Source organism: Spodoptera frugiperda, chromosome 10, assembly GCF_023101765.2.
Source record: "Spodoptera frugiperda isolate SF20-4 chromosome 10, AGI-APGP_CSIRO_Sfru_2.0, whole genome shotgun sequence".
In the NCBI taxonomy this organism is placed as follows: domain Eukaryota; kingdom Metazoa; phylum Arthropoda; class Insecta; order Lepidoptera; family Noctuidae; genus Spodoptera; species Spodoptera frugiperda.
This window is the reverse complement of record NC_064221.1, coordinates 8,140,500-8,163,304: the sequence shown is the minus strand read 5'-3', so window position 1 is coordinate 8,163,304 and position 22,805 is coordinate 8,140,500. Positions and strand designations below refer to the sequence as shown.

Here is a 22,805-nt window from a genome sequence, read left to right as displayed (position 1 = left end):
ATTTTTTAAATTTGTCTTCAAATATAAGGTCATATTCTATACAAATATAGCTAAGTAAGTATGTATATCTTACTGGGAGTCTGTCGTTTGGTGGGGCTGTATATCTGCCTCCTGCGATGCGGACTGTCGGCGCGGTCGCCGCGGGTCAGCGCCTCGTACACTGCACCTGCCTCGTTCACCTACGGGAACAAAGGAGTTTTTAGAAGCGAATGTAATGCTGTATTGCAATATCGACTCTGTTTCCAAGTATAAAAGGTTCATTTTACTATATCATCGGTTGTTTTTTAATCTTGAGTCTATTAAAGTCATAGAGACTTCAATATACTCTTGTCGTAATTCTGTTATAAGCCCAGAATTCTTCACGATGCCGTTTGTCAGTGGTGTCTAAATAACCTTAGAAAGTACATGTAACTAGGAAAAAGTCACATTGGTACTAGTTGTTGGTAGGTTTTAAGCCCGCGTGCTCATGCATAAGAAGTTTTAAACCTCCGGGCTACCACGACACAGGCATACACTATTTTTATCGTGCAACGTCACGCCTTTTATCCCCGAAGGGGTAGGCAGTGGTGCACATTACGGCACGTAATGCCGCTATACAAATGTACACCCCCTTTTCACCATTTGTGGTATAAGTCCTATGTAATAGGGGGTGAACCTATTGCCATATACGGGGCACAATTCCAGGCTCCGTGCTAATACTGAGAAATTTTCTTATCATTCTTATCCTTTTCATATATTTGTCAAACGTTTTTTTTTTTGAGGGTGGAAAATCATCCTATGACTTCTCCCGCCTTGGGCGAGGCGAGAGGGAGTCAGACTCTTACTGACTAAAAACCACCCCGTTCCTTCTCCTGCTTTTCGAGCCGGAGCCCCGGTAAACCCGTTAGGTAGTCCGCAGCTCCGGATGTCAAACGTACCTTATCAATAGTAATAGAGAAGTCCCTATACTCCTTGGCGAGAGGTCTGAGCTCGTCCTGTTGTTGCTTGATGACGTCGAGGTCCACGGCCACCGGCTGCAGCCGCGTCACGCGGCTCTCCATCGATTGGAGCCAGTCTAGCACCTGGACGGGGCAAGGGGGATTAGATTGCTTTATAGTTTTGTTTGTGGTATAGATATTAGTCGGTTTTGAAAGATGGTTAGATCAAGAAAAGATGACTTTCAGGATTAACTGTCGCATTCAGAGGCATTAGAAAAATCAGAGAAAGAAACATTTTTAATGTATGGTATATAAATACTATTGCATTTGAAAGTTTTTGTTGAACGTGAAGTAAATATTTTATGTTGTATAAAAATATGAATTACAAGACCGGCTTTAGTATAAGTTTGCTTAACGTTTGACCAGATCAAAACGAAAACGCATTCAGCGCTCTGATTGGCCGGATCTAATAAACCAACCAATCAGAGTACCGAACGCGATCTCGCTTCAATCCCGTTCAACGTAAAACAAAACTCATACTTTTCATTACTGTTACAAAATAATTTACACACACAAACACACATCCATATATCTAATGAGATTTATTACTTGTATGTTTTCACCCATAATCCTGATATTTAGTGTATGTAACAAAAGCCAGCTAAACTTACCTGTAACTTGAGCGACTCATACTGGTTGAGTTGGTCGGCTCTCTGCTTGGACAGCTTCTGTTTCTCCTCCAGGGTCGCGTTGAAGTCACGCCACTGGTTCTCCAAAGCCTAAATATAACATAATATTATTAATACTAAGTTCTTTTCGTATTGTCTTTTATCTCAGAAGGGGTAGGCAGAGGTGCATGTTACGACACGGCATGTTACGGTCTACCATTTATGTTATTAGTCCCATGTAATAGGAAGGGATAATAGAAGGGGGTCCCATGTAATAGGGGGCCTATTGCCATATACACAATTTCAAACTCCGTGCTATTACTGAGAAATTTTCGAAAAACCCAAAAAGCCCAACAATGGTTTGCCCGACCCGGGAATCGAACCAGGGATCTAATGCCCAGCAATCTTAGTTCTTTGTAATAAGAATCACTAGTTTATAATAATAACGAATTAGAGTAAAAGCTATTAGATATGAAGTTCGTTGCGCTAACTCTTGTCTTTACTTGCGCATAATTTTGCGCAGTTGCGCTTAGTATAATGAATACCTTACCTTTGTTGAAGAAAATTAATATCTATTGTGATAGTAATAAGGATTATTTTACTTTAATTAAATTTTAATAAATCAGTACGCGCTTAGAATGATTAATATCTTAACTTTGTTGGAGAAAATTAATATCTATAGTAATTGTAATAAGGATTACTTTACTTTAATTAAATTTTTATATATCAGTACACACCTTCATTCTATCCCGAATAACGTGGGTATCGGTGACATCCTTCTTGGAGATCAGTTGCTTGCCGTTACGTAAGCACTCTTCTAACAACGGCATCTGTTTGTCCCTGTTACACCAAATATACATGTGTTATATATTTAAATAAATGATTGTAAAAACTATTCCATTGAACATAGAGCTGTATATTTGAAGTTGAATCTTATTTTAATATACTTTGAGTATGTTTTGGAAATTATAAAGATTGTAAAATGTATTTAAAAGTGTGATATTCTCAACATGTACAATAAACTTCAGTCATTAAATTATTTTTTGTTAATAGAAACAAAAGTTTGACTAGAAATGTTATTATTATTTTCTGGTTCAGATTTTTTGCTTTTTTATCATATTCTTACGCCTAAATACTGAAATGCTACTCAATTTTAAGTTGTACTTAAATATCGTGCTATCTCTGTCATTTTAAAAAGAATTGATAGGGACAGAACTAGTTTTGGGAGCGTCTTAAAATTGAGTAACGTTTGAGTATTAGGGCATTAGAGCTATTCATTCCAATGAAACCTACCTGTAATTAGCCAACTGCGCCAGTCTGCCGCCAAGTTCCTCAGCAGGCATCCTGGCGAGTTCCCTGGTGTCGGCCTGCTCCAGTAGTTGTGCGTGCGCAGCGTCCAGTGTGGCGGCCTGCCCACTGAAGTGAGCCAGCTCTGATGACACCTCCTCCAAGAACTCGCTGCGTTTCGATGATCTTTCTACTAGTTTCTCGTATCTAGAAAGAAATAGGTAATGTAAGGGTGGTTTTATCGAATTATTTTAGTACTCCATGGTAAAAAACAACGTTTTGGTAAAGGGTGTGCTATGTTCTATGGCATTGGGTATTTAGTCATTACCATTTGAACTCCACTTTTAATTTTAAACCCATCCCCGATTTCCTAACAGCCCTTAAATTCCTAACTCTTTGGTGTTTTGAATGTCTATGGGCGGCAGCGATAGCTTACCATCAGGTGATCCGTCAGCTAGTTCACCGGGTTATACCATAAAAATATCCTTAAGAATGGGACGCGTCGGACTTCAGCATCCCGGTGTTTTCATATTTGTATCTACTGTAGATCCTGGCTTACAGGAGTTGCAGCAGTATGGGAGGTGGTGGCAAGCTTGTCTCATTAAAAAAAAAAAAAACTATTCTTACCTCGCATAGATATCCTCAGCCCTCTGTTCTAGTTTCTTAGCGATCCTAGCGTTGGATGGCGTGAGTGCGGCCTGGCGCGCACTGGCCAACAGTTTGGCCAACGTTGGCCGCCTTGCTTCCAACTCGCCAATACTGATGCGTTGTTCACGGATTTGTTCGTCCAAACGTTCTCGGATGAGGGACGCGGGTTTTTGTTGGCTCCTAAAAGATTTAGAGGGGATTAGGTGTTTTGAAAATTAAATGCAGTTTTATTATAGGTTTAGGTAGGTAGGTAAAATAAGGTCTTGTTTTGTTTGATATTAAAATGTGACATATTATTTTAGCCATTTTTTACGACTCATAGTTTTAACCATATTTAGATTACAATAAAATGCGGGTTGGCTTCTCATTAATAGCAATTAAAGAAAGAAAGAAAAAAAGAAAGAAAGAAAGAAAAAGGTTATAGAATCTGTATCTGTACGTATGTCGTGGATCTCGTGGTAATTTGGTTACTCTTTAGAGTGACTCTATCTTTTGAACTTTACATTTTATATCTTTTCCAAAATAACTGGACAATAGACTTATTTTTTAGCTATTTTCCCGACTGGGAATCGAACCCGATATTATTCGATTACTCGAAAATTTATCAGCACACAAAATACACAATCCACCTTCATAACTCTACAACTTACTTGAACAAGCTCTCTGCCTGTCCGACCCAGTGCGCCTGTGTTTCAGCAGCGTCCTGCAGCCCCTGGCACTGCAGCAGAGCAGCTTCGAGCTCCGAGCAGCGCGAGCCTACTGCATCAGTGATGTCCTTGTACCGTGACGTCAGGTCCAGTACTGGTACTTCCAGCTGACGGATCTCTGAAGGAGTCAGGTTGCCTTCCAGGGACTTGACTAGTTGCTCACAAGCCTGGAATTGGAGGTAGGTATTAGGGTTGTGTAGTTGATTTGTAATCTATTATATAAAAATAAGTCGGGTTTTCCTTCCTGACGCTATAACTCCAGAACGCACGAACTGATTTCCACAGTTTTGCATTCGTTGGAAAGGTCTCGGGTATCGTGAGGTTTATAGCAAAAAAATAAAAAAAAACAAAAAACAGGAAAATAAGGAAAATCATTCGCGGCAAAACGGAGTTTGCCGGGTTTGCTAGTCTATTATATAAAAATAAGACGGGTTTTCCTTCCTGACGCTATAACTCCAGAACGCACGAACCGATTTCCACGGTTCCGCATTCGTTGGAAAGGTCTCGGGCTTCGTGAGGTTTATAGCAAAGAAAATTCAGGATTTTTTTAGAGAAAAGCTGGAAAACCGGAAAATTATTGGTGGCGAAACGGACTTCGCCGGATTTGCTAGTACAATGACATCTTATACACCTTACATAGTAATATAAGATGTTCTAAAACTATCTGCTACAGGTTTAATGGGAGGTAGTTTTGTGTTTGAAGATTACAATAGTGAAGAAATTTTGTACCCCGGATCAGTTAATTCGAAAACATAAAGAATTAAATAAATATTGACTCAACTCTGCATAGTGGTTCACAAATACGCACGATGCGTCGCTTCGACAGAGACAGTGAAAGAGATAGCTCTTTCATAATAAACATATACGTAGATAATTTTATAGGAAAAAAAAAATCATCAGTCACACGAATTTAAACCTTCCCTTTATAACAATAAAGTATTCTCTTCATTAATACTTACATCTTTAGCATTATCAATAAGCCGTCCTTGTGAGATGATCTCGTTGTGTAGAGTCTTGGCCTTCGACAGTTGAGACTCGACCGCGCGAGGCTCACCGCCGACTGGCTCCGATAGTACTGAGCGAACTTGTGGCTCGATCTATAAGAAATTGGAAAATAAGCTTTATGCCGGTTATGATATACTTGATTTTAAATTAACGATGTGTGGTTGATTGGGGCTGTTCTGATAGTAATGAACGGACTTGTGGTTCGATCTAGAAGATGTATATTGAAAAATGAGTTATATGACGGTTAAGATATGGTTGATTTGCTCAGATTGGGGCTGCTCTGATAGTACTAATCGGACATGTGGCTCAATCTGACATTGTAAAATGAGATCTATGACGGTGTCGATATGGTTAAATTTTTATAAATTTTTCACTAAAAGACTGTGATGAATACATCGGGGCTGACAATTAATAGAACTGAGTAGACTTGTAGCTCAATCTAAAGAAGAATTCCAGAATATAATGTAAAATCAACTCTATTAGCGTTGTATTAAGACAGATATTAGAATAACAAACCTCGTTAATCCATTTGCCAGCCCGCTGTAGGGCGTCATGGTAGTGCCGTGAGACGTCGGCGGCCCCCCGCAGCCAGTCCTGCAGGCGCTGCGCCCGCGCACACAGGTCGGCGTGGCGCCGCCGGGCGTTGCCGGCGCCCTCCCGCACTCCGCTCTCCGAGCGCGGCGCGATGTGGGACAGCCGGGATGGGAGGGAGGTTCGGTACTCGTTTAGGATTGAGAGGAATTCCTGGTTAGAGAAAAATATAATAGATTAGACATGACTATAATTATGTTATTTAAATACACTGAGGTTGTTGTAAATAGAGAGTTGTTGATATGATGTGATTCAAAATTCATTGTCAAATACTAAATTGTAATGTTTGAGTTTGTACTAGGAGCTAGCCTAATACCATAAATATTATTATACTGGTCATTATTACATATTTTATTTTTAATATTACTTGACTGCTCGACCACCAAGTAATCGAATGTAAACCCCTTGGTCATCAATCGCATTTGTAACCAATTTATCAACGAGATAGAAATACAACCTAATTACAATACTGTTTACGAGTAAACTTATAATTGACAATTATTCAAACGAGTTCATTTCAATACAAAAACACCCTATAGAATAAAAAATAATACACCCTTAAGAATAAAAAAAAATACACCCATAGCAATAAAAAACACACCCTTAAAAATAAAAAAAATAAAACAAATTTCAAAGACCACAAACCTTGCTCTCATCAACGAACTTCTGAGCCGACATGGTGATGAACCGGAGGTCGGCCTGGTGGGCGATGACGTCACTCACGAACTCTCTGACGTCCTCGCTCTGGTCAGGCAGGCTGTTCAGCTTGGACAGCGCCGCCTCCTTGTCCTCTAGGGTGCGGTAGGCACCTTCCATCCAGGTGTTGAAGGTGTTCAGCTCGTTGCTGCAGGAGGAGGTGGCTTTTTAGTATCTTAGTCATGATACAGGGATCATGGTTTTTTCACGTACATTAATGGAGAATAGATTTACTAGTTAGTTTCGTGTCACAATATGCGCAGACGCGGCTACGTCCCGCAGCTCGGAACTAGTAGAGCTTTTCTCTTTAATGTACGTGAGAAAAACTGAAAGGCTCATGATAGTTATTTATTATAAAGATTTTTTTTTAAATGATATTTTCGGACTCAGAAAGTTTAATAAATGTTTATGATATTATAATATGATAAAATCAAAATAGAACAGGCAAGTTATTACATTTTAAATTTTGTACATGCAAGACTCGAGTCATTTCGAGCCACACACGGAGCTTATAAATTACAATACAAACAATATAATACTTACGTGAACTTTCCAAGCTCGTCTCTCGCCGCAGCCAGTCTCCTGAGCATCTTGTCACACTTCTCCGTGCACTTGTCACAGCGCTGTTTCAGTTGACGGACGCCACGCTCCAGTGCTGCCACCTAGCGAGCAACAAGTGAGTTAGAACAATGGACGAATAAATTGACTTATATTGTGATTGTGTTCAATGTAGTGAGACGATAGTTGTGATGTAGACAGGTGTGTGTGACAATAGGAGGCGGACAGGTTTATCTATTGTTAAGATTAAGATCCACAAATTGTTGTTTAGGATCTGGGTGTGATGGGTATATGAACTTTTATGTTTATAGACGCACCCACGACACAGGAGATAATTCTAGTGTGGGGCTACGGTTTAAATAAAAAGAAAACAAAATATTGTTGCAAAAGAAATTTCCATCACCTAACAGAAAACTGATGTGAAACAACACTTGCATTGTGTTTCGTCCTGTGAGTGAGGTTACCGGAGGCTTCCTAACCTTCCCAATACCCGATTCCCCAAAAACCCTTATATTTGTAACCCTCAAAAAGCCGTTAACGCATTTGTAACACCTCTGATGTTTCGGGTGTCCATGGGTGGCGGCGATTGTTTACCATCAGATGATCCATTTGCTTGTTTACCATAGAAAAATCTTCTACTGCTACTTATAGTACGGATATATTCAATGTCTTACCTCATGAGGTGCCAGCACATCTCCGCCGGAGACGACTAGCTGCTTGGCCTGGTCAGCACACGCGGACACCTGGCGCTGGTGACTCTCCAGGTCATCCTTGATGAGCTGCAGAATATATAATTCGATTAGAAACTGTATTATTGAGAGATTAAGGTATAAATTGACTTCTGTAATGGAGACAGTCGTCATGTTTTTAATCTCCAAAGGGTTAGGCAGTGGTGATTAATTATATGCAACACCCACTTTTATGCAGTTTTGTTCGCAATTGCAAGCATTTTAGTCGAGTAGCGAGTATTTGTAGCTCTCTCTCGCTTCGATTTTGGAACAGAAGCGAGTGAGAGCTACTAAGTACTCGCTACTGGACTTAAATGCTAGAGTAATGCGAACAAGACGTATAAGGGTACAGTTTAAACAAATCCTACTAAAAATAACCATTAATACATTGAACGCCGTGGTGGTCACCGGTGACCGACATTAGCGGAGGATTTGCCTTCAACAGTTTTCTATTGGCAGTTTTAACGGATCACGGTTTATACAAATAAAGGATAGTTACCTTAAGGATATTGATCTGGTTGCGCAGTTCATCCATGTCTTCCTTAACGGCCTCTTGATTGGCAAGCCTCTCTTCAACCACAGCGATCCATTCCAGTAACTTAGATAGAGTTTCGTCACAAAGCCTGTACTTCTCCTCCACTGCTTGCTACACATAAAATAAACACATCAGTACACGTTCTTTGTAAAGTATTTTAATGTAGAGCTCCATAGTGCATCTATACTACAGCAAATTGTACAATGCTTGACTAGCTACTCTGTGCAATCACTTAACAAAGTGATATTAACATTGAAATGCATTGGAAACTGTACAAGACATATTCAGACATAAAATTACATATTTTTACACGAACGCTTTGCAACAGTTCAAGTAGAAATGCATTAAAAACACGATGCATAAATAAAGTATCGATATTTTAACGCAGATATCGATTAGTGTTATCGATTTTGTTGCAAAGCGTTGAATACATGCCCCATGAGAATCATAGCTCATGCAGACCAGTAGAGAACCTGTAAAAGAATGTTGAATCAAGTACTACGCAGACAGAAAGCGAAAACAATATCAAATTTCAAACAAGAGGCGACAACAGACAGCCAATAAGACAGAATGAGATGACAATTTCACAACAGGACCGAAGATTGCGAACAAATAGAAAGATTTCCATGCCAAGCGATACATGCAAGCGGTGTAATTATATATTGCAAGCGAACATCAGAAATATTTTAAAGAAGTAACAACTCTATATCATTCTTAGTAAGCACACTAGCGCCTCTGTCGCGGGAGAATACAGTACCTTTAGTACAACGAGTGCGTTCAGCGCTCTGATTGGTTGGTTTATTCGAGTCGACCAATCAGAACGCCGAACGCGCTCTCGTTTTGATTACTTTAAACGTAAAGCAAACTTGTACTAAGGGTACAGAAGTAAATTTAATCGTTACTTCTAAAAATATTTCCAATGTTCAGCCTTTTTGCGCTTATCTATGGTATCAACATCTTCTGATATTATCTTAATATTAATGTTTGTATTAGAGTTATTTGTTAAAATAGGAATAAAAATATAAGTTAAAGAATACCTTTGAGGAAATCTGAAACTTTTAAAGAGTATTTTTGAACAGTGAAAAGTAAGAATATAAATAAATAGTAAGTATTTTCGAATAGTATTATTAAACGAAGTATTGCTTAAGATCAAATCAAGAATTTACACGTAAACAGACGACGAACGTATTTTACATTTAAACAATATTAAAAAATGCGATTTCATTTACATCAAAATTAATCAAAGTTAACACTTCAACCGCCAGAGAATTCAATGATGAGAACAATTTTATAAAAGTTTCATATCAAGCAAAAACTACTTTTATAAAACTGCGGTACGAAAACTTGGACCATTCAAGTGTTAAGCGCACATTAAAAAGTAATCACTTACTATTAAAATGAAATCACATTGTAACCGTTAACACATCTAGTTTACGTTCAACAAAATATTTGACGTAGCGTACAATCGTCACTTAGTTCTCAAAGATTTTGCATTAAGAACATTTGAATATCACCACCTCTAACAAAAGAGGTGAATGTATTGCAAATGTTCAGTAATACAAAACATATGACAACCAAAGACATAGCTCATCTACGTCGCATAATTCATGTAACGTATGCTAAACACATTACCGGCCTTATTCCTTCTCAAATAAAGACGATAATGAATAAATACTACCTTCCGTGTTTGTGTGTTGAAAATGTTTTACCATTTCGATATTGTGAATGTTTGCGAATTTCCGCCTTATATCAACGTCACAAGAGCATAGCTTTGTTCATGCATTCCAAAACATGTGAGCACAGGTCCAAGGAATGAGTATGTCGTTCGAATTCGAACTCTAGGAGAGAATCTAAAACGGAACGGACCAGCAGTCATAGTACACTGGTTTTTAATGGAAGCGAACATAATAAAGCTGGTCGAGTGGGCCCCTCGAACCCACCATCGCGACCTCAAAATTCTTAGCACAATGTGAATGGGAGGTTAGGTATTTGGCGAAACGGTGATGGTTCTTTATATCGTCGTTAATATGATCCCTCACAGGCAAGCATTCACGATTTAGCTCAAAAGGGTTCTTTAGCATCGCAGGCAACGGCTGGAAATAAAAAACAACATACATCGAGCCTTAGTACAATGGGTGGTAAGCACACTGCACAATCGCTAGCCCTTCGGCGAAAGACCAGCGATTGATGAGCGGTCTAACCTATATTAAGCATTTAAGGACAACACAAGGCACTGAAGTTTTACACTACTTTATAAGCTCAATATCTCGTCTAAGAAGTTGAAAGCTAACCTTACTGAAATCAAAAATGTACGTGAATAATATAGTATGTATAAGTGCTGCCACTACTTTCAAAGAAAATATCTATAGCTATAAGTATTGAAATGTCTAAGTTATGTTGTATGTAGGTAATGTCGTCTAGTGTAGGCCACAATGTACAAAACTGTGACGTCACCAATTTGCTCAACAACCCCGAAAGTCGACACTAAAGTCCGGTGGGTCGTGCCATGCCAATGTTCAAGCCAAACGTTTTAGATAGAGATCACCTTCTAAGAACGGAAGTAGGAAGATGTAAAGCAACACCTTTGCTTGATAGAAGCACAAAGACGGAAGCAAAATAAGAAGAGAACTTACCCTCGTTTCTGCTGGCAGCAAGTAGCCCTTCTTCAGAGCTTTGACTAAGTCCAGACTGATCGATTTGACTGGGTCTATGGTGAGCCTGCCTTCGACGGGATCAACTAGTTTCTGTTCTATCGCTTGTACCAATGGGCATATCTTTCCTGTCTCTGGTTCTTTGACGACAGTACTTGACGGGTCTACGATTCCTTGTGCAATAGCTTCACCTAAGTTCAACCTCTTCCGATCCATCACACTTGTGGTAATGAAAGGATCGTTAAGAGCTCCGGTTGTTGGGTTGTATATACCGAAGTTTAGGGTTTCTATCAAGGTGAAGCTCTTTTTAGGAGTCATGAGAAGCCCGCTCTCAATGGCAGCCGTTAAGGTGTTCAATTTAGAGGTCTCAGTGTCTAGGATATTGCCCTTCTCAGCATCCATGAGGCCTTTGCGGAATGCCTCAGGGAGTTTGACCAACCTCTTCTTGAGATTATCTTTTATGAGTGCCGTGTCGGGGTCTATGTAGCCCAATGTGGCCGCGTCTCTAATCGTAAGAACTTCTTTGGAGTGAGGATCAGTGAATCGAGCGGTAGCTACGTTCAAGTGACCGTTTTCGATCGCTTGCTCAAACGTTAGAGGTTCGCGGACGTACACAATCAAACCGTTTTCAAAGACGAAGCAAAGCGTTTGTGATCTATTTTGAGTGTCGAACGAACCCTTAGCGTTTTTATCGATAATTCCCTCGGTGATACCTAATTTTAATGGAATGTATTTGTTCTTATGAGGATCTTTGATTACAGCCGTTTCAGGGTCGATAAATTCGTATGTTATAGCTTCGGATAGTGTGAACTCCCTAAGAATTGGTTCTTTAGAAGCTGCAGAGTCGGATACGTATTTCTTAATTACCATTTGGGATGTAATGGGTTGGATAACAGTAACGAGAAGACCTTTGTCGAAAGCAATGTCTAAGCTGTAAGTTTTCTTTGCTTTGGTGTCAATGACCCTTCCCTTGCTGACGTCTACATCACCTTGTTGGATAGCGACTGGTAGAGGTTTGAATTTGTTTGTGAAATTATCTTTGACTACAGTAAGATCTGGATTAAGCAAGTTAGTTTCGATAGCTTTGTTGATGTCAACGAATTCGTTCGTGCTAGGATCCACAATTTTACCGTTATCAGCTCGGAAGAGACCATTTCTAATAATCTCTTCGAGACTCAAATTCTTTTTAGTTGTTACTATAAGACCGCGATGTTTAGCGTCAAGCAGATTGATCTGGTTACCGTTCGGTAGGATGTAAATGCTGTTTTCATCATCAACAATACCACTTGAAATAGCTTCACTGAGTTTGATATATTTACTGCTTGGAATATGTTTTACTAACGATGTTTCGGGGTTAATGAACTCCTCGGTGATAGCTGTTTTGAGGGAAATTGGCCTGTCTGACACAGGGTGTATAAATGCTAACTCGTTGATACTGTACATGTTCATAGCTAAGGCGTCATATAGAGTGAATCCAGCGCTTTCAATATCAACAATAAGTCCTAAGCTCATTGCTTCAGACAAGGAGACTGGGACGTCAGAACCAGGTTCGTGGAATTTACCGCTTCTCCTATCGATTATCTCACTGCGACAACAATCGCCCAAAGACAGAGGTTTCTCGGATTTCTTATCGAAATAGCAAAGGTATTTAGGACTAATGATAGACCTTCTGAGGGCCTCGTGTAAAGTGATCTTACGGTTTGTTGCCGGGTCGATAATTTTACCAGTGCTGTCATCGTACAGTCCTTGGTGTAACGCACGTTGAAGGCTGATAGGCGCCTTACTGTCTACTAGCAGACCTATTTCGAAAGCCTTACGTAAACTGATTTCTTCGTTATCACTGTTAATATTCCTAATCCTGCCAGTCTGATCATCAATGACACCAGTTTCTAGAGATTCTGGTAGAGTTATCTTGTCCCATTTGCCTAGCCTATTGTCCAAGATGTGAACTGAATGTGCGTCAATCATGTTCAGTTTAATGGCCTCAACAAGAGTGTACTTTTTGCCACTTTGAGGATCCATGAATAGTCCAGTTATTTCATTGTATACGCCTTTCTCAAATGCTTCGATCAGAGACATCGGTTTACGAACCTCTACGAGGATTCCTCTCTCAAATGCTTCACGGAAGTCAATATTCTCATCGCCTAGCCTGATTGTTCCCGTCCTACTGTCAATAATTCCCCTATCTACTGCGAATTCGAAGGGTATTACTTTACCCGCGGCGTGGACTAGAGTAGACTGTGGATCAATTAAACGTTTCTTAATCGCTCTGTCTGTTGGTATCTTTTCTTTGCTCAGAGGATTAGAGAACTTGCCAGTTTTAGGATCGTAAAAGCCTTTGAATACAGCTTCAGGCAAACTAAGCTTACGTTTAGCTGGTACAATAAGACCACGCTCCGAAGCGTCAGTGAGGGAAATCTTATCACCGTGGATGGGGTCTCTAACTTTACCTTCCTTTGAATCAATAATACCAGCCTTGATGGCATCGGCTAATGAAATAATTTCTCCGGTAATAGAGTTCCTAACAGTGAGAGCCTCAGGGTTGATGTTACCTATCTTAATCGCGTCCTCTAGAGTCATTGTCACGTCATTAATAGTCAACAATCCAGTTTCTGGATCATAGAAGCCTTGTACCAGACCTTCTTGTAAAGTCCATGGCTTTTTGTCGCTAAGCAGATATCCCTTATCACACGCGTCCTTAAGGTTGCATAACGGAGATGTAATGACACCCTTTTCTAAATCTATAAGACCAGTTTTAACCGCTTTATCGAAAGGTACGACAGCCTCAGACTTGTCGTCTTTTATTTTAACATCCGATGGATCAACCAAGTTATCTTTGATAGCTTCGCCCAAAGTGATCAATTGACCAGTCTTGGGGTTCATAATTTTTCCAGATTCCGGTGAATAATATCCTAATTCTATAACATCGAATAGAGAGAATGTAACCGCTTTAGTTGCGACTAATCCCTTCTTTAACGCGTCATCTAATGGAATGTCTTTACCAGTCTTTTTATCCCTAATTTTACCTGTTTCTGGATTAATTAATTTTGTGTCAAGAGCTTCCGAAAGAGAAATAAACTTTTCTGTGGCAGTATCTTTAATTTCTGAGATTGTTGGATGAACGATATTTCTATCTACTGCATCGCCTACACTAACAAGTTGTTCCGTTACTTTGTCCTTTATTTTACCAGACTTGGGTTCATACATATCATTGTCAATGACAGCCACGATGGAAATAGGTTTACGAATTACAGTTAGTAATCCACGTTGTATGGCTACAGTTATTTCAATTATTTCCTGAGTTTCTATTATGGTTATGACACCTTCGTGAATTTCGACAATATTACGCTCGATAGCGTCAGATAGAGTAATGACTTCATTAGTACGAGGAACTTTAATAAGCAGAGATTCTTGATCAACTAATCCCTTTTCGATAGCTTGTCCGATTGGTACTAATGCTCCAGTATTGACGTCTTTGATTTCTCCTGTTTTCGGATTATACAGACCTTGCTCTAGTGCAGATTCAATAGTAACCTGCTCAGGGACAGTGACGTCCTCTGGTTTTTCAACTATCCATCCTAACTGTACACACTCTAAGAAAGGTACACGTTTACCGGTCTTAGGATTAACCATATGGCCAGTTGTTTTGTCAATTACAGGCCTGGCAATAGCTTCATCAAAGGTAATGTAATCATCTGATTTAGAGCTCAGATCTTTTACTAATATCGATTCTGGATCGAAAATCTGTAAACCGTATACGAGTTCTTCGAATGTAATTTTCGCACCGGTTTCGGGATGTAAGAATATTTGCTTTTCGATATCATATACGCCCATTTCAGACAATTCTTCAGGGGTGATTCTTTGTGAAATAGCAACGGTATAATTAGGTTTAACTTCGCGTAATACAATGCAGTTCTTGGACAGAACATCTACTGGAGCGAACCTACTTATTTGTTCCTGTTCTAATGAGTCTTGTACTGTCAGCGGAGATTCGACACCATTGATAATAATCCTACAAACTTTAGGCTCGATTTTACCTTGAGCAATAGCATCAATTAATGGAATATTTTCATAAAGCGGCTTAAGTGGTTCCGCCTTTTCTTTAGTTACATTTTGTTCGGTGATCTCATCAATTACTCTCAAAGGCTGCCTTTCCGCATCAATAAGCATGGCAGACACCGATTTGCCGTCATGTACATTTACTGGAGTGGTTTTGCCAAATTCTATTACTTTTTGTTCTACGGTGGTGGTAGTTATTTCAGAAACTACAGGTTTGGTGTACTCTGTTGTTGTTGTGATAACAATTTCTCCTGGTGTTGTGGAAGTGGTAGTGGTAGTATAATTTTCAACTACTTGTTCCGTGAACGTCACTCCTTCTGGTCGTTTAGAAGTAGTTTGCTCAAATACTTCAGTTGCTATTTCTTTAGGAGTTTGTGTCTTGATCATTTCCTCATACTTCTTATAAGTATCAGCGTCGACAAGACCTCTCTCGCGTGCTTGCTCTAATGGAACTTTTTCTCCAGTCTTGGGGTCAACTACCATAGCTTTCTTGACCACTTGGACTACTTTAGCTGCAGCCAAAACAGGTGCTCCGACTACAGCTATCAAACCAATCTTTGCAGCATCGGCGACAGTCATCTTTTTACCTGATTTATCTTTAACTTCACCGGTTTTGCTATCAACGATACCCTTTTTGATAGCTTCTTTCAGAGTTATTTCTTTACCGGTCTTTGGTTCAACCACTTTAACAGTATCCGCAGGAACAATGCCTTTGTTGACTGCTTCCAATAGATTTTCAGCAACGCCTTCCTTTGTCGAAATAACAACTGAAGTGTTTGGATCATAAATTACACCTGGAGCTACTTCTAAAGGTTTCTCAGGTTCAAGTTCTTTTTGTTCACCAAATTCTGGCGTTTTACCTTTAGCAGCGTATTGATCCTTTCCTTTCCCAGGTTTTTCATTTGGATCTCTTTGTAATTCGTCTGGTTTACCGGCCGACACATCCTTAGGCACATCTTCGCTATCTTGAGAGATTTTGTATTGTTTAGTTATCTGAATATCATCAGTCTCATCTGGTGCCTCAGTAACTTGATATTCTTGTATCACGGTCTCCGTAAAGTCTTTGGGTCCACTAACTTCTTCAGTGATTACTTGGTAAGAAGAAGATTCATTCTGTGTTATTTCAACAGTAGTTAGTGTCGATGTTGACGATGTTATTACTGTGCTACTATGCTCAGTTACGTATTCTGAAGGTTCTGACTTAGAAGTAGTTGTTGTAACTATTCTAGTAATTTCTTTGCCGTCAGGAGTAACTTCATGGATTTCTTGAACGGTTGGTCCGTCATCGAATTTCGTAAATGTGTCGTAATTAAGTACGAAATCTTCCGGTTTTTGTGATGCTATCTGTGATGTTGGTTTATCGTCTATTAATTTTTCAGCACCTGCAGTAGTTATAACAGTCCTCTTTTCTTGGACAATTGTTTTACTCTCAGAAATAGGAGTCTTTTCTCTATCTTGTTTCTCAGGCTGGTCTTTAGGTGACTGACCAAATGGTTCTTTAGGAGATATTTCTTCTGGACTTTCAGTCGTAGTTTTGGTAACTACAGTCTTGGTTACGGTAATTACTTTACCGCCTTCAACAATAGTTTCTACGAACTCTTCTACAGCTGGTTTTTCTTCGAAGACTACATGCTCCATGTCCTTGATTGGACTAGGTCTTTCCACAATTTGCTTGTGTTGAATATCAAGTTCTTTTGGTGTTACCTGGCTCGGTTTCTCAGGCACCTCTTTATGCACAGTAGTAGTTTCGGTAACAACAGTTTTACCACTCACTACACCAGGTTTTTCATCGTCAACCTGTTTTGGTTTTTTAGTGTCTTTCGGTTCGACTGAAGAAACATCATCAGGACTTGTTTCTTTCTTAATTATAACTGTTTTCTTGTCAATCACAACTTCTTGTGTAGTTCTATCCCGAGTAGGGTCTTGTCTTGTAATAGTTTCTTCTTTGATACCGTATTTTTCAGGAGCTTGGCTTGAAGGTTCCTTACCAGGAATCACAACTTTTTTGTCAACTGGTACGGTCTTATCAGTAGTTGCTGGTGTTGGCTCTTTCCATGTTGGTTGTGCTGTTTGCAATTTTTCTTCAGGTTTACCAGGCTGGTATATATCTTTAGGTGCTGGTTTTTTATCTTTGCTAATTGGCTTTTTGTCTTTATCTTCTTCATCTGGTTCGTTTCTTGTAGTTTTCTCCGATGTTGCAATTCGACTAGGAGATTCCACGGCCTTTTCCTGCTTAGGCTGCATAATTTTGCTTGTTACTGACTTCGCTCCTTGCACAACTGCCATACCAGCTAATACTGGTGCTGCAACAACAGCTATCAAACCCATTTTAGCAGCGTTTTTAATATCTACCGACTTGCCGGTCTTAGGTTCTTTTAGTTTTCCTGTTTTCTTATCAATCAATCCTGTATTTAATGCTTCTTTGAGAGTCACTGGTTTACCAGCTTCTACGTTGTAAATAACAGAATCAGGATTAATTACCTTCTTTTCGAGAGCTTCTTTGAAAGTTATAACCTTATTGGGTGATTTTGGATCTCTGAATTTTTGGGTCTTTTCATCGAACAAGAGTTCAAATGCCTCGTTTAGATCTAACATTTCTAGAACTTGTTTTTGTGGACTAGATTTACCAGTATCGGCTGGCACTTCAGTGTTCAATAGCCCGCTAGTAACGGCTTCAGAAATAGTGACTGTTTCACCCGTTTTCGGATGAGTAAATGTGCCAGCTTCTATATTAATATAACCGAGATTCAGAGCGTCTTCAAAGTTGATATTTGTGTCAGTAATGAATTGTTCTTTGCTAGTCTGTTCGTCGCGTACAATACCTTGACGACGAGCTTCATCGATAGATATTATTTCTCCAGTCTTTGTATTTTGAACTTCGTTGGAACTGACGAGTACATAGTCAGCGAGAAGTTCAATCATTTTAGTTGTCACAGTATGCTGCGATGTGAAGGTTTCAGTGATAGTTGTTACAACACCAGTTGTTTGCATATCAGTCATTGGTTTGACAGCCAGCAAGCCTTGCTCTAGAGCCTTGTCCAAAGGCAAAACTTGTTTAGTCTTGGGGTCAGTAAATGTTGCTTGTTTTAGATTAACTGCTCCTTTATCTAGTGCCTCCTCTAGTGTTAAAGTTTCTGACGTTTGAGGGAAAGGAATAGCCATAATTAGATCCTTTTTAACTGCGTCACCTACAGGTGTCATTTCACCAGTTAAAGGATGTTTCATTTCTCCGGTGTGGGGGTTAATTAGGTTCTTTTTAATTGCAATGTTAAGCGTCATTGCAGCCGGAGGAATGTCTATGACGGGCTTGTTTTCAGATTCAGGGAACACCTGAGCGTTAACCGCTGAAACGAAATCAAGAGGACCGTCAGATGTTTTAATTACGTTTTTGTCATGATCTATAATATTCCTCTCAATAGCTTCGGACAAAGTTATCTTTTTGCCGGGAGCTATGGTGATGCTAGACAAAGGATCAACAATATCGCAAATTATTGCTTCTCTCAATGTCAGTAAATCACCAGTTTCAGGATGAACTATTTTTCCGGTGACTGGGTCCAAGAGTCCCTGTTCTAAAACTTCGGGAATAGATAGACTCTTAGCTAATGGAATCAATATTTCATCCTGGCCTTCAACATCAAGAATTCCTCTGTTAATGGCTTCCTTAATAGTAAGAACATCACCACGCACCGGATCAACGATTTTACCCTTATTTTCATCGATGATGCCTTTTTCGATAGCGACTTCAAGAGTAATTGGTGAACCATTTTCATCTTTATAAACTTTGACGGCTTCTAGTATTTTGACAGTGTCTTTATCTATCAATCCCTGTTCAATAGCTTCACTTGGAGTAACGACATGTTTTCTAAGTTTTTGTAACACTATTGGTTTAGTTTCAAGAACTTGTCTTTCGGGAGTTTGTTCTCTACCTATGTTAACTTTATATTTGGGTTTGGTACTAATAGTGGTTTTGTTAATTTGGATAACATCAGTGGGTTTTGATTTTAACTTTTCAGTAATTACGTTGGTTTCAATAACTCGTCTATTGTCAGCTGAAAGACTATTTTGTATTGATTCAACAGTTATAAAGCCTTCAGACACTGCTGCTCCTACCGATACAGGCTTAGAAACCTGTGAGATTGTGACCGTGCTTGTGCCGGGAACAGTTTTTGCAGTTCCAGGTTGAGTTAAAATATCTTGTTGATTTAGTGCAAGTGAGTCTTGATAGATTTTGTATGTAATGGGATCTAGTATACCTCTTTCGTAAGCAACTTCAATAGGTAGTTGTTCGCCTGTCTTGGGATCAACTACCATAGTAACTACTTTATCAGGTGTGGTCGCACTTGGTACCTGAGTAAAGGTAATGTCCCTAGATGTTGGTGTAGTAATTCTCTGAGCATATTCAGGAGTTCTATCCCTGATTGACAATTCATATTTCTTGTATGATATTGGATCAATAAGACCTCTTTCATACGCGACCTCTATCGGTAATTTTTCACCAGTTTTCGGGTCAACTACAACAGTTACAGTTGTTTCTGTTGGTAGAGTTTTAGTTGTGGTAACCTGTGAATACGTCACGCTACTAGTACTAGTTGTCTTAATTTCTTGAGTGACTTCTGTCTCTGGTGACCTATCCCTAATAGATTCCTCGTATTTTTTGTAAGTTACTGGGTCCACTAACCCTCTTTCATAAGCTACTTCCATGGGTATATTTTCACCTGTTTGTGGGTCTACTACCATAGTGCTTTTAACTACTTGAATGACTTTAGACGCTGCTACAAGAGGTGCACCTACTACTGCAACTAGACCTATTTTAGCCGCATCTACGAGACTTATTCTCTTTCCAGTTTTGTCTTTATATTCTCCAGTGTTAGGGTCGACTATACCGTGTTCTACAGCCTGTTTTAGCGATATAGGCCTACCTGATTGAGGTTCAACAACTTTAACGCTGTTAGCAGGTAACAATCCGCGATCTACTGCCTCTAAAACATTTTCAGAAACACCAGACGAGGTGGAAATAACTAAAGCTGTAGCGGGATCAAAAATCACACCAGGTTTTACCTGAACGGGTTCCAAGGCTGATTGGTCTTCCGTTATCATTTCATGTGTTGGCGCATCATACATTTCAGATATTTCCATCTTGTCCGGCATCCCAGCTACAGACGTAATAGTAATAACTTTCTGTGAATGAGTTGTAGTTGTCAGTTGGATGAAGACAATAAACCTACGCTCAATCGCTTGTTTCATAGTAATTATTTCCGTTTTATGTTTATAATGTCCCGTACTGTCGATGATTCGCGAATCTATAGCGCGGTTGAGAGGGATCTCTTTCTTAGATTTTGGATCTACTACATTTGCCGAGTCTCCGTTTATAATGTTCAATTTAATGGCTTCTTCTAGGTCTAGAACTCTGTCTGTACCGGGAATAACAAACATACCAGTAGATGGGTCAAAAAGATTTTGCTGGATAGCTTCTTTCAAAGTCCAGCCACCACGAGGTAGCTCTATCGTATTCTTTTTGATAGTCATAGAAGTTACCGAGGGTTCAGTTACAACTGATTTTGATGTTACAGTTCGTATTTCCTGCACTAAACCTTCACGAGGTTGGATTGTTTCATGAACGGCAAAGTCGGGGCTCTTCAGAGTCTCTGGCTTAACACTATCTCTTTGAACTTTACCTTCAGGACTGGGTGGCAAGTCTTTGATGAACGATTTTTTCGTGATTTTTAGTTCAACAACTTGGCCTGGTACCAAGTCTTTCTTAACGCGGTCTGATATATGAACGACGCGTGGCTCATTCTTTTCGACACCTAATAAGCCCTCATCTAAAGCCTGTTGTATAGGGAACACTGTTCCCGTGGTAGGATCAGTAAAGGTTTGAGTATTTTCATCGATAAGACCGCGTCTTATAGCTTCCGCGAATGTAATGATAGTTTCAGATCGTTGCGTAGCACTTGTGTTGGTAACTGTTACATACCGTTTTACGGTTTTGGTAACAGTTTGTAATGTAAGCGTTATATTCAAAAGCGAATTTAGTAAAGCCGCACCTTCAGGTGTAATCATATTTATTTCTACAGCTTTGTTAAACGGAATAGGCTTTTTAGTAGCCGCTTCTAATAAATGCCCTGTTTTCGGATCGAGAATATTTTTAAACACTGCGTCCAAAACTGACAATTCTTTACCATTTTCATAAATTCCTATCTTACGATTAAACATTTCTAATACTTCAGCCCTAACTAAAGACACTTTAGTGCAGTCTTCTATGAATACCCAGTCTCCACTTTCTGACTTAAGGAAAGTCTCACCGTTTACATATTTAAGGTTACCCTTACCGAGAGCAACGTTGAAAGATACGAATTCCCCTGTTTTGGGATCTTTAAATCCGTCGATATCGAAAATAGATCTTTGAGAAACAGAAGTAATTAATCCACGGTCTACTGCCTCAGGGATGGTACATATTTCTCCTGTTAAATTATCACGGAATTTGTTGTCATGCAGAATTATTTTCGCGCCTAATGCCTCCGATAGCGTGAGGAGACCTCCCGTCGTTGTATTAGTTATGCATTTAACGTTATCACTGTCAAGGACACCCGCGGAAATGGCCTCGAGAATGTTCAGAGGCGACCGATTAGCCGGTGATAAGATCTTACCGTCATTAGTCATAAGATTGTTGTCGCAAACATCTTTAAGTGTCATGGGTTTGCAAATAAAACGTTTGCTTGCCGCGTCTTTGAAAGTTAGTTTCTCTTTAGTTATGTTATGTACGTATTTCGAATGTTTAGTATTAATAATATTTTTCTCTATCGCTTCAGCAAGCGTAATTTTAGTATCGTTTTTAGGGTCGACTACTTCTCTAATGTTAGGATTAATAAGTTCGTTTTTAATAGCAACATCAATTTGGTATCTATCGCCCGAGTTCCTATCCAGAATCCAACCGCTGTTGTCTACTAATTCTTGGCTAATCGCGTCAGACAGACACAGAGCACTCGATTTTATTTTGATAATCTCATTGTAAATGAGGTAGCCTCGTTGGTAGGCTTCGGCAATAGTTATGTAGCTTCCATTAGGTAGTCTGTATAGACCTCTTTGTAAATCAACTTGTCCTCGGTTCAATGCATCCGAAATACTCATTCCTTGTGCGGACTTTTCGCCTTCAACAGTTACCTTGACTCTCTTCTCTGCTGGATCTGTAAGTCCTTGTTCTGCGTCGTATAGTTCTCTTTGTATTGCTTCTATTAATGTGACTTCGTTGCCGTCTTCGGTCATACCGCACGGTCCTGTAAGTCTGGCAGCTAGTTTGGGGTCTATGAGACCTTCTTTGGCTGCTTGTTCAATACTTATTGTCTGTCTTGTGTCGGGTGCGGACAACAGCCGCCCCGTTCGTACATCAAGTATTCTCATGCTGATCGCTTGACCAACTGTGAGTATTTCTTTAGTCTCGGGATGCAATATACCTTTAGATTCGATAATGTTTGGTCCTTCATACATTCTGTGGACCCTCTTTAGGTTTCTTACGTCAGGTCTGTCATCTTCTGTTATAATTGTTTTCGTTGTATAATTAGGTGAATTTAATTTGCCATTGGTCATAGATTTTACTGGTTGACCGTCTAGCTCTGTTGAGTGTGATGTTCTGACGTATCTGGTTTGGAAGAAAATAATTATTTCGTTTATTATTGCTACAACTAAATGCCGTTATTGATATAATTTCTAACTAATGAGCGACGAGCTAATGAACGTCTATCTCAAAAAAAAAACTTG

General features: G+C 39.5%; 1 protein-coding gene across 49 annotated transcripts in view; it reads right to left on the bottom strand.

Moving 5' to 3' along the window:
* Nucleotides 1-22,805, bottom strand: part of LOC118277469 (microtubule-actin cross-linking factor 1) — a 323,764-nt gene that overhangs the window by 63,193 nt on the left and 237,766 nt on the right. For 42 of the 49 annotated variants that reach the window (XM_050696478.1, XM_050696476.1, XM_050696481.1 and 39 more), the window contains 14 exons: nucleotides 10,974-22,686; nucleotides 8,305-8,451; nucleotides 7,752-7,856; nucleotides 7,063-7,181; nucleotides 6,469-6,667; nucleotides 5,749-5,976; nucleotides 5,187-5,324; nucleotides 4,171-4,394; nucleotides 3,500-3,700; nucleotides 2,879-3,079; nucleotides 2,323-2,425; nucleotides 1,589-1,696; nucleotides 918-1,061; nucleotides 74-179 (listed from right to left, as the gene is read on the bottom strand). In XM_050696478.1, coding sequence (XP_050552435.1) covers nucleotides 74-179; nucleotides 918-1,061; nucleotides 1,589-1,696; nucleotides 2,323-2,425; nucleotides 2,879-3,079; nucleotides 3,500-3,700; nucleotides 4,171-4,394; nucleotides 5,187-5,324; nucleotides 5,749-5,976; nucleotides 6,469-6,667; nucleotides 7,063-7,181; nucleotides 7,752-7,856; nucleotides 8,305-8,451; nucleotides 10,974-22,686 — 13,736 coding nt within the window. The remainder of the gene's footprint in view (nucleotides 1-73; nucleotides 180-917; nucleotides 1,062-1,588; nucleotides 1,697-2,322; nucleotides 2,426-2,878; nucleotides 3,080-3,499; nucleotides 3,701-4,170; nucleotides 4,395-5,186; nucleotides 5,325-5,748; nucleotides 5,977-6,468; nucleotides 6,668-7,062; nucleotides 7,182-7,751; nucleotides 7,857-8,304; nucleotides 8,452-10,973; nucleotides 22,687-22,805) is intronic. The other 7 variants (XM_050696506.1, XM_050696508.1, XM_050696504.1 and 4 more) reach the window with 2 other exon arrangements.